General features: G+C 38.6%; 1 protein-coding gene across 2 annotated transcripts; it reads right to left on the bottom strand.

Annotated features, from left to right (window-relative positions):
• Positions 1 to 277: 277 nt before the first annotated feature.
• Positions 278 to 17,369, bottom strand: inpp5f (inositol polyphosphate-5-phosphatase F). Of its 2 annotated transcripts, XM_082154774.1 has the most exons (21): positions 16,923 to 17,369; positions 13,413 to 13,493; positions 12,135 to 12,271; positions 10,472 to 10,600; positions 10,068 to 10,253; positions 8,908 to 8,964; positions 8,608 to 8,806; positions 8,341 to 8,520; positions 7,976 to 8,043; positions 7,265 to 7,389; positions 7,101 to 7,178; positions 6,858 to 6,978; positions 6,517 to 6,645; positions 5,981 to 6,098; positions 5,676 to 5,874; positions 5,156 to 5,176; positions 4,659 to 4,730; positions 4,484 to 4,557; positions 4,262 to 4,390; positions 3,987 to 4,074; positions 278 to 3,651 (listed from the first exon to the last, which is right to left on the bottom strand). In XM_082154774.1, exons 1-21 carry the CDS (start codon positions 17,026 to 17,028, stop codon positions 2,532 to 2,534), a joined length of 3,417 nt encoding a protein of 1,138 aa, XP_082010900.1. In that variant the 5' UTR covers positions 17,029 to 17,369; the 3' UTR covers positions 278 to 2,531. The 2 variants fall into 2 exon arrangements, with proteins under 2 accessions (XP_082010900.1, XP_082010901.1); XM_082154775.1 differs by lacking the exon at positions 5,156 to 5,176.
• Positions 17,370 to 18,324: the final 955 nt, after the last annotated feature.

Here is an 18,324-nt window from a genome sequence, read left to right as displayed (position 1 = left end):
ATGCAACACCAGCCTATTCCTCTCTGTTATAACCTGAGTGAAGGAGCCACAAACCTCTCACACTGCATCTGAATGCAAAGAATGTAGCTTTGCAGTGTAGCTCTGGGCAATCAAAAGGTCTTCACTGGGAGGAACCACATACCGACACTGCAAGGAGAGTTTACTGTGAGATCAGTGAGCGGTGTGTTAGGAAAAAAACATTTCACAAGTGATATCTGCAGTATTTGGTGGTGAAAGCTTATGTTCTAGTTAATCTGTCATCAGAGTTGTAAATGAATCAAAATGACAATCTTTTTTAATTATTTACTTAAAAAGCCTCCCAGGTACAGCCCATAACATTTTAAAATACAGCAGTTAACACAATTATTATTAACATAGGAAAATACTAGGGAATACACTTGAGAACATGAATTAGGAATAAATACTCTGCAAAAAAGAAATGTTGGGTACGATAGATGAAAACAATTCACCAAAAAATATGGAGGACGTTCTCTTAAATGGGAAGAAGCTGGAAATTATGTGCTTTTGAAACAAGACTGTTGGACAAAATATAATATGATACATGTCAGTTCAGTTACAAACATTGAAAATAAAAAGTGGATTCAAAAGCACTTTGTGACAATTTGCAACATTATAAGATGTTGGGGAACAACCACAGAGACAGTGCAAGTCTTTATGCATAGAAAATAAAAAATTCATACATAAAAACAATCTACCCCCACCTCCAAAACAAGAGGAATGTTTATCAAGATCCTCCACCAAATAAGAGCATTTCAAGTTCAAAGCAAAGAACAGGGTGCAGTCCAGTGCATGCTGTCTTAAATAGTAAAAAAAGAAAATATCGTAACAAAAAAGTCCACTTACCACCAAACCTACTGCGCATGTATTATCACTACTGCATAACAGCCACCATATATTAAAGCTCAGACAGTTCCAACCTCAGAAGGTTAATAAACCACGTACCAGCTCCAGGAATGTCTGAATGTGTATGCATTGCAAAAGCATTGTGTAAACCAGTGTCTTGCACAGCACTCTATGCTACAGTACATGTGAGAGAAAGATAAGAAATGAAGTGTGTGAGAAACAAAGCTTGTGACGTGTTTGAAAAACAAACTGCGGCCAAAAGAACTTATAAACCAGCCCTCAAAGCCAATATAATGTTCTCACTGATGTTCACTTGAGATCACAGTGTCTTATTTAGATATCATGTAGCCCATAAGATTTTGAACTATTTCAAAGTCTCTTAATACACAAAGATCAATCACTTAAACATCTGCACTTAAACATCATTAAATAATGCATAATTAACCTAGGTTCTACTGGATATTACCCAATAAGGCTTTATGTTCTTTCTGCATCTAGAATATATTGGGTAAGGCAGCCTCAAAAGATGATCTAATCTGTATCACTTCTTGATCTTGAACCAAATGGCCAGAGAAATCTAAAGACATCACATAGATACTACAGACAAAACAAATGTAACCTGAATGACTTCAATGAAAACAGATTTATAGGTAGACTTGGCATTTAGCAATCTGATAAGGCTTGCTCTTGCCATTTAAGAGTGCAAAAAGTTGTGTCATGGGTACCCTGCATCAGACCTGTGTCAAATACTAGTCAAAAGTCATTATATATGCATACGGAAGTCCAATGCCTTTGCAAATAAATGTGATGTTTTTACAGGTACTTAAAACAGGTCGTTCCCCAACGTACGTTTTAAGCATTTTAAGATATCAGCAGACCACTGTTACATTATCCCACAGCATACAACTGAAAACATGAAATAAAAAAGGATTTTAAGACATAAGCTTTTCTCAAAACCAACATGTGACAATAAATATCAGATTTAGTCAAATTATTTAGCTGCGTGATTACATCTACAGAGCCCAAAAGAACTGGAGATGGATTGTTTCCATCAGCTATGATTATAAACTTAAGAGCATGTAAATATAATTCTCTCTCTATAAACATCTTAATTGGAGAGTACTAAAGGAAACCGCTACAGTACTTACATATAATACTTAGTTGAATAATATAATTTGACCATAGATCCTACACAACTATTGTGGTCCTATTTTGGTATATTTTTATGACAAACACCACATCAAAGATATCCATATAACTGTACCGTCTGGTTGTCTAAGCTGCCCACTGATAGATATTCCAATCGAAAAAGGTTTTAGTTACAGCTACAACAGCCAGTGAATTGTACTGCACAAATGGGGTCACATGACATATCTAGGTCTTGGGTCTTGACATGCAATACAACTTGCCTGTCCTAATATACCTCAGTTACCTGCTTCTTAACATGCAAACCAGCAGTATATAGATGTTTAGGATTCGATTTGTGGACTCACGGGCACAGTCGGGTTAATCTTAGACGTACTACTTACTACTAAACACTGGCTGTAAACTTTGGTTTGGTTAACTGGAGGGGAAACTAGTGGTGTGGCTTGACTTCTGTGAGCTTATGCTACCATTACTTTACAGGAAGTCACGATCTAACACTAAAATTGCATCTGCTAAGCACGCTATATCTGAATGATCCTGGTCTGGCACTGTGTAAACATCGCTCGCAATTCGTTCTCTTGGGTTTCGTTGACGGCGTCTGTCTCTGGGCTTTTCTGCACCTTAGCTACAGCAAAGTTGATGCCTTGGGTAAGTCCGGCCTGGGTAAAACTAGCCACCTGCACCATGGAGCTCCTGATCTTCGCAAAGGGCGACACGACGCGGCTTCCGTTGCTGTCTGCCGGCGAGGGTCCTGTGATGCCTTCCAAACTCTTTTGTGACCCGCATGATGTGGCTGAGCCCGCAGGCTGGACAGTCAGTAGATTTGCCCCTCGGACGGAGGTCTCCACCTCAAGTTGAGATGGGCGAGGGAGTTGCTGTTGGTAATTTGAAGACCCCAGTCTTGTGTCAGGAGCCGAGGGGGCTTGAGGTGCTTGCGGTTTGGGTGCTGGTGCCACTTCCTCGAACACCTCTATTGGTTTGGTCTTGGCATCCTGGACAAACTGGTGGCAGTAAGCATCTATAGGTGTCCCGAAGTCAATCAGAATGGCTTCCTCAGCCTCCGAGGCTGTCCCAGGAGACTGGCCATCTGGGCCAACTGACAAGCTATCAGCAGTCTTATTATCACAGCCTGTGACTCGGATGACAGAGGGTACAGCAAGCTCGACGCTGCCAATTGACTGGGAGCGACTGCCAAGTCGTGGTGCAGATGCTACAATTCCACAGCTTGGAAGCACATAGTCTACGTTTTCCCGAGAGCCCGAGCATGGCAGCTCATCCGAGTTGTAGGAATCGGAATCAGAGGAAATCTCATCCGAATGTTTGTCTTTAAGGTCTTTCAGGGCTGCCGAACCAGTACTGCTATCATGGGTCTCTAAACTGCTGTCTGATTTCCAGAGGTTCATGTGTAAATTGGGCTGGAGGAAGTTCACTTTCACCTCAGGCTTAGAGAAGGTCCCCAGTTTCCCCAAGGGCTTGAAGTTTCCAATGTTGACATTAGTCTTTGTCTGCTTCACTTTCTGGTTTAGCGATGAGAACTTGTTCAAAAGGAAACTTTTGCCTTGAGCCAAACCAGACCCAAGGACTTGGTCCACAGCTTTTCCTTGTATTCCCATTATATCCTCATGTGGTTTGCTGTGTCTCCTGAAACAAAGCAATTAAAGCAAGATTCATCAACAATTTGGATGTTCAAAAAAGCCAGGGGAAAAAAATAAATCGGTTTAGGTTTCTGTAGTATTAATGTGAAAAAATAATTAATAGTTAATGTGTCTCAGTCTAAATGATCAGATTGGATTTCTTTTTGTTCTTTGTTGTGCAGCGAGTTGAAACATCCATTACTAAAGTGTGTTTATGAACAAAATCTGATTTCCCCTGCAGTGTGAACAAAGCCTTTGTGTCCTTTGTAAATAAGGTAAAAACCTTAAAAATATTAGTGTAAACTGAAGAAACCCACATACAAAAGTTTCTTCTTTTTTTACCTCTCTAGTTTCTTCTCAACGACCTGGACGTCAAGCCCCATAGCTTGCTTTGTAATACGAAGCATTTCAGCAATGCACTGGAGTGTGTCTGAAATGCAAACAACCCAACAAGTGCAGAGGAAAGGATCAATTATTTAACACAAACACAAAACTATTCAAGCTACACCAGTATACACAAGGCCAAGTTATATCTTAACCCATAATGTCATTCACAGAATTACGCAATACAGAAGCTGAACTAGTGCCACAACAAATCATGGTATCCCAGCACAAACCTTTCCCATCATCCTCTGGATTCCGTGTGACAGCCCTCAGCGTATGGAAGTAACCGCTTATCTCCCCATTCTTGTAGTGCAGCCGCATGCAGCAGTATTTAGGCTTTCCGAAAAGAGTTGGCTCTGGCCCTACAAAAGACCAACATTGATTGGCTAACTGTCATATCACAGAACATTATATTGACAATAATTACACCCACAAGTTTATCTACAAGCTATTACCAATTTCGATCTTTTCAAGACCTTCTAAACTTAGTCTCTGGTACTGGTTGACTTTGTCCGCCTCCTCATCATAACTAAATAGAAACAACAAAGTAAAGTGGCATTACTAAATCAATGCCAAGAAAAAAAGGATTTCTTATTTTAAAAAACAAACTTTGAGAGAAAATGCACTTACTAGGCTACATAATATGCACAGTTGGACAGCAGCAGAAGAACGTCAACATCTTTATGGGTGGCATCTATAAGACTAAAAGTGTGGAAAAAAGCAACAGCAGCACAATAAAAGGTCAAAATCTTCAAAGTGAGGCTCATGAATATTACCATTAAACTGTGGGTATATAGGAGAAAAAGAAACGAATGGAAATGCAAAATGCATGACATTTCACAAGAATGTATTTAATCATCTGAGGTTAACTCTAACCATAATATATTTTGCTTATTTGAGCATATCTTGTATGAAGATTTACTCAAATAAGCATTACATATTATGATCAGAGCTAACCTCTTTCAATTTGCAAAGATTTAAGAAGAATTCCAACCCAATCAGTAACAGTTTTCAGGCATCTATCACCATGGCCTACCACCAACAGATGCTCGAAAGATTTGAGGAAATATGGCTCCCTCACCCAAAAAATAATTGTACAAATATGAAAAAACAATATGCACAAGTACCTCTGAGCTGTTGACAACAAACTGTAGGAGGAAGAGTACACTAAACATGAATTTTTAAATCAAGCTTTATAATAGATTCAAGCTTTTTTACAGTAATCATTTTTTATTGCAATTAATTTTTTGTATTATTGTATTTTTTTATTCTTCGGTAGTAACTGAATATTTCCCAATAAAGAAAAAAAAGTGATAACACAGTTAAGGGCCATTCACGCAGAACACATTTCTGTATTCCCCTGTGCTGCTTTTTCATTATTTCTCTTTGTAAATATGGATTAGACAACCATCTACACAGCATTCTAAAAATATGGCATTCAAGTTAAAGAAACATTTTTTAAAAGTGCTTTAAGACCTTCTGTTTCTTTTGATGCCAATGCCCTGCGTCTTGCGTATTTGAATGCATAAACGCGTCCTGTGTGTGCAGCCCCTTAATACAGCATCTTTTTCCGAAACTGCATCATACAACTGGCTTGGAATTAGAACTCTCCTAAAAACACTGCATGATGAAGTTGAGGGCTCCCACCTTGGATCACAGTCTATAAGAGCCCATCCACCGTGGAACTTCTCATCATCAGGTAACAGCATCTGCATGTACGTCTGCAGAAGGAGGCTGACCTGCTCCTGAGCTCCTCTTTGGCTCTCCTTCTCTTTCTCCTCATGCTCCTTCTCTTTGCTGAAGATGGAGTACAGGTCTTCTGTTACTGGATGTCCCATCATGAGGTCTGGGAGGATCAGAGTTACAGTACATGGCAGATGAGGCACTAAGCTGTGCTAATAGCACATCAAAAATACAAAATAAGGATTCAAATGACAATCTCCCATGCTCACCAATGACAGCCTGTCGGTAGGCATCTCTGAAGCGGTTCAGATAGTAACGATTAGCTGAGTTCACACCATCCTTCATCACCCCAGCTAACTTTCGCTCTCCCGTTCGTGTGAAATCTCCCTACACAAGAGATTGCACACATCAGACTAAGCGGACAAGCTTATTGGGTGGTCATCATTGTCCTACTTCAGTTATGTTATGGGACTAAAGGCTTTAGTCTCAATGTTTACTCCTATTCGTCCGAATAGAAAGATGCTGTGGGAATTCCTGTAGGATGCCCAAATGTAATTACAAAACCATTTATTTATTTTAAATTTTAAATGTATTTGTATATAAAGTCATTATTAACAAATAAATTAATCATGAATTTACATAATATTTAGATGATTTATATAATATAGGCACTCCAGATAAGATGAATGGCCAAAAGATTACTGACTTGTCAATCTGCAATCTAGATACTGTATGCTGACAGATGGTGGTGTAAATGGGCAATGGGGACAGCATAAAATCAATGGCAGGCATTCAGTCTATTTACCTTTAGGGCAGCTGTGCCAGCATACTGACGGCTAATGGTGTCTCCATTGTTGGCCCACATCACCTGATAGATTCTGTAACACTTGAGGGGCAGTGGCTGCTCGGGTGGCATTACACCAAGTTTTTTCAGCTGGAACCAAACAGATGAAAAGACTCTTTGAATGTACTGGCACACTGAAAGCATCTGAGAGAGGCAAAGACACTACACTGTTCTGTGGGTGCGGTTTTATTTACACCTTAAGGCATTTAGCATATGATCTTATCCAAAACAACTTTAATTTTTTTGTGTGAATTTATCAGTGTAGCATGTTCCAATATCAAATGTGAATTTGTATACTGTACCTGCTGTTCCATGACCACACGGGCGATAGCGGCCTGTACCACATTAGTTCTGTCCAAGCAATCCATGCAGTTAACCCGGAAGATGCCTTCCTGTTGGCAGATGACTCCTGCTTGGTCCACCCTATTTGCAAATCAAAGTAGATTGATTATAATCAACCAGGAGTCCAGCTGACATTGACTAACTCGGGAGCAAAAGTAGTTTTTATGAGAGAATTGGGACTTAAGGGCCAATGAAAGACTCACCAGGCCCATCTCGTGTCTATGATGATGTCATGAATGGCATCAGTGAGAGTCTGCACATTTTCAAACTTCATCCCTCGACTGGGAAGTGACAAAGTAGAAAATCTGTTGTTGAGATTTGACCATAACAGGCTCTTTTATAAAAGTCACAAGGTTGGGTATCTTACCAGTGCTCATGGAAGTCAAATGAAACGTATGTTAGGTTGGGATTATTGTACAGCAGCACTTGTTTGAGGTAAGCATCACCAATCATCTTCTCACGTCCATTTTGGTCCACTAAATTAATGATGACCTGATAGTGAAAAAACAACAAAAAACTCTGTAAAATAAGGATGATATTTATTGCTTTTTGTTAGGGCTGTTAATGTGTTGACAAATGAAATTATGATTAATGCAGGTCATTTGTTTTGACCAATTACATTAATTTTGACATTATAAAAATTGTGTTCTGTCTCATTTCAACAACAAAAAAATATCATTTTAGAATGATTTCTGAAGGATCATGTGACACTGAAGACTGTAGTAATGGCTACTGAAAATTCAGCTCTCCCATCACAGGAATACATTACAATTTAAATATATAGTTAAATAAATAAAAAAAGTTATTTTAAATTGTAATAATATTCACAATATTATAGTTTTTAATGCATTTTTAATCAAATCAATGCAGCCTTGACTTCCAATCAGTGTCATTATATATTATGCTTTACATATTTCACTATGAATGTCATCCAGACAAAACTGCTGAATTCAGTAATTACACATATTTAAAGTCTTCTAAAGGAATCAAATGCCCTACTTTTATACTACATTATAAAAATATGAGTATTTCATTCAATATTAGCATTAGTATTTCTGTTATTTTAAACACATCTTACCAGTTTTTTGTAAATCTCAACTTGCTGTTCAAAGTGAGAGGCAAAATAAGGCATAGTTTCCCTCTCTCCTGCAACAAAACACATCTGAGATAACACATCATGTAGGAAACACACAACGCTGCAGGTGGATCACAGAATCAAAGTCACAGTAAAGTGCTGAGCAATCACCACTGAGCCCCAACATCCTCTCTGTTCAACAAAGAAGCCATGAAAACACACCTGCTTCACACCTGATGCCATTCACAGGACAATGACTAAGCTGATGAATCACAGTAATAGCTCGTCTATAAACAGAAGTGCTAGACTGCGCTGCGAGTTAGATCACATTTATGATTTGAAGAGAGAATTACACAGATAACTCTCACCTTTCTCTATCCGAGGTCTGGGGTTGTAGCGGTACCCAGCTTGGCTCCAGAACACAGGGACAGAGCCTCGCGTTTGTACATAGGACAGCGTGTGTCTGTGCACGTGGATTAGCTGCTCCGTCTCCACATAGTTGGCCACATGTCCGTTTTCATCCACCCCCCTCCGCTTGTAGCGCATTCCTTCATTGGAAAGCACATGATGACGTGTTATCATATTGACGGCATGCAAAGTAAATGCGAATTTCTTTATTTACCCATGTACTGTACCTGCACGGTGGCGGCTTCTTCTGGAGATGAGGGCCACAGTGAAGCGAGGGTGAATATCATCCACACAGGTGGGTTCCTGCAGAGGCGTCTCCGGGCTGCTCCTCTCTTCATCAGAGCTCTCGTTATAGTTCACCACCAGCTCCTCCACCTGCACGAAGCCTTGGATGATAGGAATCACCCAAAAGTCCACCTGAGGCACCTGCAAAACAGGGCTTTTTTATCATCACCATTCAAGGCTTGTTTACATATTCAAACATTAAGCATTACAATTCTGGAAAATTTGAGAAAACAGTTTTGCACCTGCAAGTCAGTTAGGTCTTTGACCATATGCTTGTTCCAGAAGAATCTATCATCCACCTAAAAGAAAACAAAAACATATTATGGGCATCAGTATTCTGTGAGTTTGTCAGATGGAATGTGTTCATGTTTGTGTTTTATGGACTTTCTATTAGGAAATACAGAGAGACAGGAAATGACTGCGGGGACAATGGAGAATGGGATTGGAAAATGACACAGCAACCACAGCCCAACAAAAAAAGTACTGACTTAAGAACGTTTTAATAAGGTTGCTATGGGTTTCTGTCATTCTTTTTTTTCTTTTCTTTTCTTTTTTTATATTTATTTCAATGAATGAATGAATGTAAGGGATAATGTAGGGCGAGACGGTTGTTATAGCGAATACAACCCCGACAGGCTGATCAGGTCTTGAATCAGCCTGAAGGGGTTGTATTCGCTATAACAACTGCCTCGCTCTACATTATAACGCTTATAACATGGCTACCTACCAAATAAATCAATAATTTGACACAAAATATTGATTTAAAAAGGAGTTTATTGATTTAAAAACGATTGTATTGCTTCCGCTAAATAGTCCGTTCCGTCTCTACGGATAGAATCCTGTACATAGCAACGCTCTGTTTTTCATGGAAACGGTGTGTTATACTTCGCAGTGGTCTGTTATCAAGAAATAACAGACCGCATTCTACATTAGAATTCAACCAAGCCATGTAATATATATATATATACACATATACATACACACATTCAAATTTGTCAGAGATCTACTGTTTAGTGCAACATCTAGGGAGTTTCTAAAGATAATGGTTTATTCAATAAAAAAAAGAGAAATGAAGCTTGGCTATAAATGTATTGCATCCTGTATGTGTGGTACAAGTGCAAAAGAGTGCGAAACATCATCACTCAAATAAACTCAACTGTTTCCTGCTTTCTCAAGTATCTGCACAATTGTCACCAATATCAATATTAAAAGACATTTTAAAATGTCATTATCCTCAAGTTAGTCTTTTGTCTTTTTTTTTAACCCGTTGCTCGTTGAAAATCGAAGGAGTTGAAGTAAATAAATGGCTAATAGCTACATTTATACTTTTATAAACCACAAAGCTAAAACACTCATTCAGTAGACATTTAACTTTCAAAATATATAAAAGAAAAACTCTCACCTTTTTCCACAGGGGCTGATCTGACATGCCTAACGCTCCCTGTCGCTGGACTGTATTGGTTAGGTCATAAGTCAGACTATAGTAAAATGAATCCGAGTCCATGAATATCTTATAGAGCTCTTCAAACAGCCGCCTCTCCAGACGTTCCTTCTCTTTATTCTCCTTGACCTGAAAGGCAGGGGAATACTGGATGGGAGTGAACAAACAAAACAAAGTTAAAGAGATAATACCAAGTTAAAGAGAAGTACATTTATGGTTGAATCAGAGGGCTCCATTTCAGATTTTATTTATATTAACAATGCTATCATGTCAAACAGATTAAGTAAAACAGGAATATTTAGTCTTAAAATGATTGTCATTTTAAAGTGATATCAATGATCAAAATTTCCAAATGACCCATCAACCTTTTTCTTCATGGGAACAGCAACATTAGATTTGATCTGACTCAGGGTCTTTAACAGGAACTTGGACTCGTCCGGTGACTGGGTGATTTTCTCTGGTTTGTTGATTCCAAAATGATGCTTTTTACAGAGCTGAAGGAGAATGAAAGAAAAAGAATAGTTGATAAAGAGTTAGTGTTATTGCTAACAATCTGCTGTTATAGGTGACAAATCAACATCCATATATAGTACATGAACATCTCGGTCTCCCTGCTCAAAGTCCATCTGAAAAATGCTGCTACAGTAATTGCTTTAATTAAAACCAAAAGGGTGCCAAGATGGATACTAAAACTAGCCTGCTTATGCCAGAGCAGATTCATGTGCCCATTAAATAGACAGAACAACTACATAGGCCATCTGCTATCTCAAAGTAATTCAAGGCAATTATTCTGTGATAAACTACTCAAGCAGAGATAGCACGCCAGGAGAATGGATAACAGTGACCTCTGACTGTTTCACTTACATGGTTAAACATCTCCTTTAATCCCAGATGCTCTGCTGAGAGACTGACTCCTTAGAAACATCATGCTTCCTCTGGAACCCTTAGAAACACACACCACTACTCTTGCACTAGTTATACGTCAACCATTTGCTACATGATAGGGCTGAAATATCTAAAGTTGTGGTCTAAGCATCAAATGGACGCACTAACAAGAGGGAATTTGGGAAGACAGTCCGGTAAATTCTATCAGGATCAAATGCTTGCTACAAGAAATAACTCTTCTAATGTTTTGTTTTTGTTTTTCAAAAACTTAAAGGGACTATATGTAAGAATTTTCGTGTATTAATCTCTATTTATTGCCAATATGTGAACAGCTTGTAACGAAACTTAAAAATAAGAGACCTTCCCCGACTTCCTAGGCTGTCTATAAAAGCCTGAGGATTGATTTTTATGTGAAGGACTCGGGACATTTTTGCTAGGAAAATCAAAAAGATGTGACGTTAATGCACGCTCCCAAGAGCCTCTCTTCCATTCAATGAGACATGAAATGAATGCTTATACAATGTTCAGGATATTGCAGAAAGAGCCATTCTGTACTGTAATGTCACAGAGTAATCCAAAGAAATGTGATTAATTCAAGTATAGTCTCAGATATCCAGACCTGTGTCACTAATAACAAGGGTTTCCGAATTCTACATATAGCCCCTTTAACCCTGGGTCATTCTATTTTTATTTTTTAACCCTGGGTCATTCTAAATCCTGGTAAATGGAATCCTGGTTTATCTTGCTTAACATTTCACAGCACTGCTCACAATTTACCAAGGGTTACAATTAATCCTGGGTATTCACAAATTGCACGTCAACCATTTACCACACGAGAGAGCTAAAATACCTAAAGTCTTGGCCTAAGTGTCTAGGCACACTAACAAGTGGGAATTCGGGTAGACAGTCCAGTAAATTCTATTAGGATGATAGGATCCAATGAATGCTCTCTACAAACATGGATAATGGAAAGAAATAACTCTTCAAATATTAGAGCAACACATCTATATTATGAAATGTAATGGTTAATGTAGCCAATTTGTACAACACACCACCATGTTGGTTCTCCATGTTGGATTTCATTAAAGTTAGTATAGAATCAGACAAAGACATAATTTGCACAAAACAGTTAGTATTAGTCACCTCTAATTCTAGATCATGTGGTTCATCCTCTGAGAGTGGAATGACTGCTATCTTGGTGATCTTGTAGACTTTGTGGTCTCCTGGCAACTGGCCCACCAGTGCTTTCTGGCGAATCAGGATCAGACCCAGAGGAAGATCTGCCCAAAAGGGGGGAGGAAGGGAATGTGTCATGAGTGCAGAGTTCCACGCCTCATGTTCCTGCTCTATCCGGCATGATTCATTCCAATGGCAAGCATTCTCATAACAATGACTTCAAAGACATTTGCATTGAGACGAGATGCAGTCATACTTTCACTGACAACTCAATGTAAATCAACAGATAAAAGCAGTAAAGCACACCCTGCAGCAGGCAACTCTTGAGATCTTTTAGGTGGAAAATTTGATGAGAACAGCATGGGCTCTTTGTGGGAACGGTGCAAGGAAATATCAGGTTTGCCCACTGGATTATGTTACAAAGTAAGACATGTATAATATGTAGCAAGACACTGATGATATGGCTCATCTGTGTAGCCTTGCCCTGAAAAACTGCAAAAAAGTCGAACAATTATTTTAACCATCAATAATAGTACAAAATATATGTATATATATATATATATATATATATATATATATAAAGACAAAGCAAGTGTTTCTCTGAAAAAGGAAGAGAGATTGGCATTATAATGAATGACATTATAGCCTACATAATGTCAACCTGTTAACAATAGACAGAGGTTGACTTCTCAAATCAGCCACCGAATTATGAAATGAAAGTACCATCATTTCACTTCTGTATCCTCAAGAGCTTCCATCTTTAAACTATAGAGAGGCATTTGTTTAATGGAAATGGATTTCTATATATGGATCATTCATGACAATATTCTTTGAACTGCGTATCCTGTAAATACCACAGCATGTGAATAAGGCAAATATTCAATGCCATTCTATTTAATCTGCTGAAGCTACATCAGAACAGATGGCCTACAAAGCATTGAGAGACATTTAGCAATTACAAAAAAATAATAAACCAAATTTAGTTGACATTTCTGATGCTGGAGCTGCCTTTCATTATGTTAATTATGAGTCTCTGGTACCCAGTTTCTTCCTGCTGCAAACTGAATTACAGGAAAAAAAAAACACGTATTCTATTAAATCAGGATCTGAATGGTATTTTATCTACAACAACATTAGACTATAAGCTTTAGAGCCACTGAATTTATTGCAAACATTACAGTGAATTAAAAATGTTAATTCTCATCCTTTATCCACAAAATACACCAGTCTGACGATCAGACTTACCGGCATGAAGCTGTATTTTCCCAATAATACCCTCTACGAGGCCCAGACAGACAGGGTTCCATGCTAGCAGGAGGTCGGTTGCTGAAAGAAGGATTAAAATAAGTCACAAGTGTTCAAAACATTTTAACAGCTCATAATAAGGGCTTTTCACACTTGAAATAGTTAACCCTGGTCATTCTAAACCCTGGGTAAATGGAATCCTGGGTTATCTTGCTTCGGATTTCCAACTGCTCACAATTTACCCGGGGTTAACAATTCATTCTAGGTATTCATACACTGAAGATTCAAATTGTTCATTTCTAAACCCTGGGTTAATGACTGGATGCATTACATGACCTATTTACAGGCTCTAACATTGCGCATCATCACATTATACATTGCCCACTGTACTATAAAGGCAAGAATGAAACCGTCTCTTCTTCACTTCAATTCAATTCATGTTTTCCATCACCATTTGACATGTTTCTCCTGAAACTACGAAACGACTGTTTATACAATGCGATGTGTTTCCATGACTGTCCAAATGTGAATATAAGGTATGCGATTAGGTGTCTGTTGTTAAGCATCTAGCTGTATGATTCTAACGCCACATCATTTCACACTGTTTCACACTGTTTCAAGTTTCATAACCCTGGGTAAAATAACTCAAAAGGTTGCCAGTTTTCGCCCTCAGATAAGGCACACTTTATGTTTTGAAATATTTTGTGGTAAAAATATTTTGGACAATATAATTATGTTCTTTTCGAGTGTTTGTTAAAATAATTTTGCTCATTAATTTCTCATTAATTTTATTATTACATTAAATGTGTATTTTTTTATTTACAATTACAATTATACACACACACAAATAATTGTTTATATTTTTATTAATTTTTGTCTTACATCAATTATTTTTCTTTTCTTTTTTGCACTGCTGCATCTGGGACAGAAGAACCATCACAGCTTCCTTCGACTTTCTAAGGTTATGTGGCTGCTCACAACTGATCTAAAAAAAAAAAACCGAGTTAAAAGCATTTTTAAGCCAGGTTCCTCACAAAGATGACTGCTAACCTGAGTCACCAATTTCATTGCGGAGTAATTCCTCTTAAGATGATTGATCAGCATCACCTACATTTTTAGGAATGATGAGCAGGGTCTGAGATGTCATGTGCAAAGACAGTATTTTATGGAGTATCTGAGAGTATGGTAGCGTAATAGCTCCTACTATCTTTTGACAAATATCATAGTTCCATTTGCCACTGTCTACCATCTCCTGGCTAACTGGGAAGAGACATTCACAGTCTGATGATGGACGGGTGGGAGCTGGATGAGCCTGCATCATGAAGTTGCCAAAAACCCTCCATAATGACCATGAGCTTGGCATTGGGCATCATTCCAGTTTGAGGAAAGTTCTCCAACTACTAGGCCATGGAAAGCTGGTACATCCGTGGAGTTTAATGATATCTTGGTAGAAGCAGTTACTTCCCAAATACCAAGAAATTCTGAAACTAAATTCAATTCAACATTGCACTCAAATTGTTATGATTATAATATAATTTGTAATTAAAAATGTGATCTATTCAAGTATCTAATAGAAGTTTGAAGTTGCTAACCTTTAATTTGACATTATTATGATCTATTAATCTGCCACACTACACCGACTGGGACTGAATAATAAGCAAACTATTAAGTAATATGGTGGTATAAACTCCCCCAGACATGCTGGCAACTATGGAATTTGTAAAAAAAGAACTGAGACTGTATCTATGCATCATGAATACAGTGGAAACCCTTATCCAGTTAAATAATGGAACAGACTGCAACCTAAACCTGATCAGCTCGGCTGCACACACACGGCTAAAAACAGCTAGAACTTATTCAAATCTTCACAGGCTGCAATTTTCCCGACAATCTGCAGGACGGACTAGATGCCCATCTAGTTTTAGACTTGGCAAGAGATAGAAGTGGTGTGGATAGGTAGACATTCAAAGGCGAGATTTTTTTTTAAAAAGTGTGAGAGAAAGGCATTTTTAGTTGTCTGTGTGACCATTAAGAGCCTGTCATGGTTGAGTATGCAAACCTTTTGTTAAAAAACTCTAAACGAAAAAAAGATATATCTGCAAAACACTGTCGTTTCTGATTAAATACATACAATGCATACATGACACAAGAGCGATGTCAAAACTGCCTGAGGTTAAAGAAACAGATCGGTACCTAGTACTTTATTGGTTTAATGCCTGGGCAGAAAACTCTCATTTGACTATCTACCACTACTATGCCTTGCACGAACACACGTACCACTTTCTCCAGGAGAACAGTCGTGTCTTACCCTAACTTTATAATTAAAAAAAGTAATTGTGTGCACATCCCACCTTCTGGCAGGTGCAGGACAAAAGAAACTAATGAAGTGAAAAAAAGGTGATGTCCGCAACACTGCTCTTTGCTCCCATATTTAATTTTAAAAAATGCAACGTTTTGACCCTACTGGGTCTTCTTCAGGCAAAAACCCTAACTTTAGCCTTCACCTTTTAACTGTGTAACTAGTCTATATAATTCTCTTGTGAGACGTCTAACAGCCCTATCCAGCATATTTAGAAATACACCAACTCACTGGTAAGATGAGTTGATGGACATTTAAATATTTATTCACTACTGACATTTCTTCCCGAACAGCCATAGTTTTTAAATAACAATTTATGATAAAAAATAAACTAATAATGTTTAATTAAGGCCATTTAGTGGTCATTTGTAACCCCTGTAAACTGGTTATGTACTATTATTCACATATTTAGCCTGCACAATTGGAACTGGGCCCAAAGGATGTCATAACATCAAACCAAGATATGTAAAAATTTGCATCCTCCTGTTGTATGGCTCTCTTCCATGGAACAAGAAAGTAGATGTCAGGTAGAATTTTAGGGACTGACACTTTCACTATTCGCTTTTATTGTGTGGAGAAAAACATGATATGAAAGTAGTGGTAACTGAATCGGTCAGTGCCAAGCATTCTGTAACATCTACTTTCGTGTTCCACCTAAGAAATAGTTACACAGGTTTGGAATAAAATGGCGAGTAAATATTAAGATTCTCAATCTGACATCTAAACGCCCTTGACCAAAATATACTGACCCCCAAAACACATAACGTACTGTCTGTAATTTGTAAAAAGGGGTTTTAGCCACGACATCATCCGATCAAAACATCGGAGGTTTGCACTGACACTCATTCATGAACGCTGCTTTGAAAGTAGGGCAATGAAAACACCACAACTGGGCATCTTTCAAGACAACAGCCTAGTTCGACAGATTAAAAAAACCTGACATTTCCATCGCTTTAACGTTTATACATATACAACTCAGTGATTCGTATTCTCCTGTCAGTAGCACTAATCACACATTTTGTCTCTGTTTTGAAGCTGCGAGTCGTGTACATTATGCGCGAGGAATGGTAACAACGTAGACAGTGAAAACGAAAACACTGAAACACATGTAAGTTACACTGTATAACGTTAAGTTAAAATGCAATCATTACCCGGTTTCACGGCCACAGATCCATCCTTCCTGCTGCACCATAGCGCGTTATCTCCGCTCTGAAGAATATAATGATCTTTAGCTTGAAACAGCTCCATGTTCACCATAATACCAAAACATAAGAGCGTCCCGACACTAAACCGCTGGATTTGTTCCCGATCCGAGAAACGAGGAAATGAAGCAGCTCCCTTGTCGTCCACTGGCAGTCCAGATAGACGCCAGCTAACCTGCTAGCTCTGTACCTGTGTAAACGTTTATAATCATCTGATAAAGCATAATGCCTCTATGTCAGGTACTGGCCGATCATCGAAAATGGTTGCGCATTTAATGTCAGTTTAATAAGGGCGATATTGTTGTAGTGGTTCGTAAATGTACCGGTCTGTCTAATATTTTCCACTGAGGGGAGCAGCAGCGAATGAAACGATTTCCTCCAGTTATACACACACGTGACCTCTTCCGTCACACCGAATAGGTCATCTGTGAGTCTGTGACTATTGCCCCACCTGCAATTCTTGTTTTGATGTATTGTTTTATATTATATCGTTACTCGTATTGCATTGTATTTTAGATAACCTTATATAATTGTTGACCTGTTTCAATATTATATTGCTGATTCGATATTTGAAGGGTTGTAAAAGTTGGTATTTCTCCAGTTTCAAGTTGAGCAGTGTCAATTATAAATGACATTCTGGGGGTCACACTTATCTTAAAGGTGTTCTAAGCGATGTTGGATGACGTCACTTCTTGTTGACACTAGCTCAACCCTCCCTCCCTCCTCCTCCTCCTCCCATCCCCTCCCCCTCCCTTCCAACTTCCTGAAACAGTCATGAACCATTTAGAAAAAACAAACTGGATTTACCCACCTGTCCAGCAAAAACAGAGCCACCTGAATGTCGGATTGGAGGCCCTTCTGCCGGCGGAGTTCTCGTCACCTTTTGAACGCTTTTCCGATGTAAATTCCGGAGTTCGCGTTCCTTCTCCTTTTCCCTATTCTTTGTTATTTGTTCATTGGAACGTCGTCTCTTTGGTCGTGTGTCGGCCATATCAAAATTCTCAAGAATATACAATTTTAACGTTAGTCGTTGTTAAGACATCTCTCTAGCTAACTTACCTCTTCATGCTTCTCTCTCCTCCACTCCCCACACACCCCCTTCATGTGTACGCGCACTAACCCCCCAACCCCCACCCCAAAATCATTCTTGTCGGTTATTGGCTGGAACACTGTTTGTTATGTTTCATGGCCAAGGCTGGGCCAGTTTGTTTTTCTTGCCATTTGTGGAGCCTGGGCTGTCTACAGACACCGCGTTTTTTTTTACAGTGTGTTCAGGGGACAGGCAGCTAGCGGATAGTGAGGAGATGTTTGCTGGATGTGACAAAAAATGTTTTGGCCTAAAAAACGCATG

This window comes from Leuciscus leuciscus, assembly GCF_965113295.1.
Source record: "Leuciscus leuciscus genome assembly, chromosome: 22".
NCBI classification, from domain to species: Eukaryota; Metazoa; Chordata; class Actinopteri; order Cypriniformes; family Leuciscidae; genus Leuciscus; species Leuciscus leuciscus.
This window is presented reverse-complemented; position numbering and strand designations above follow the sequence as displayed.

Coding starts and splice junctions, on each gene's coding strand:
- inpp5f (XM_082154774.1), bottom strand. CDS start 17,028: ATGGTGAACATGGAGCTGTTTCAAGCTAAAGATCATTATATTCTTCAG. Junction 12,272..13,412: donor GAAAATACAGCTTCATGCCG/GTAAGTCTGATC, acceptor CCTTTTGGGCAG/ATCTTCCTCTGGGTCTGATC. Junction 4,391..4,483: donor TCTTGAAAAGATCGAAATTG/GTAATAGCTTGT, acceptor GGTCTTTTGTAG/GGCCAGAGCCAACTCTTTTC.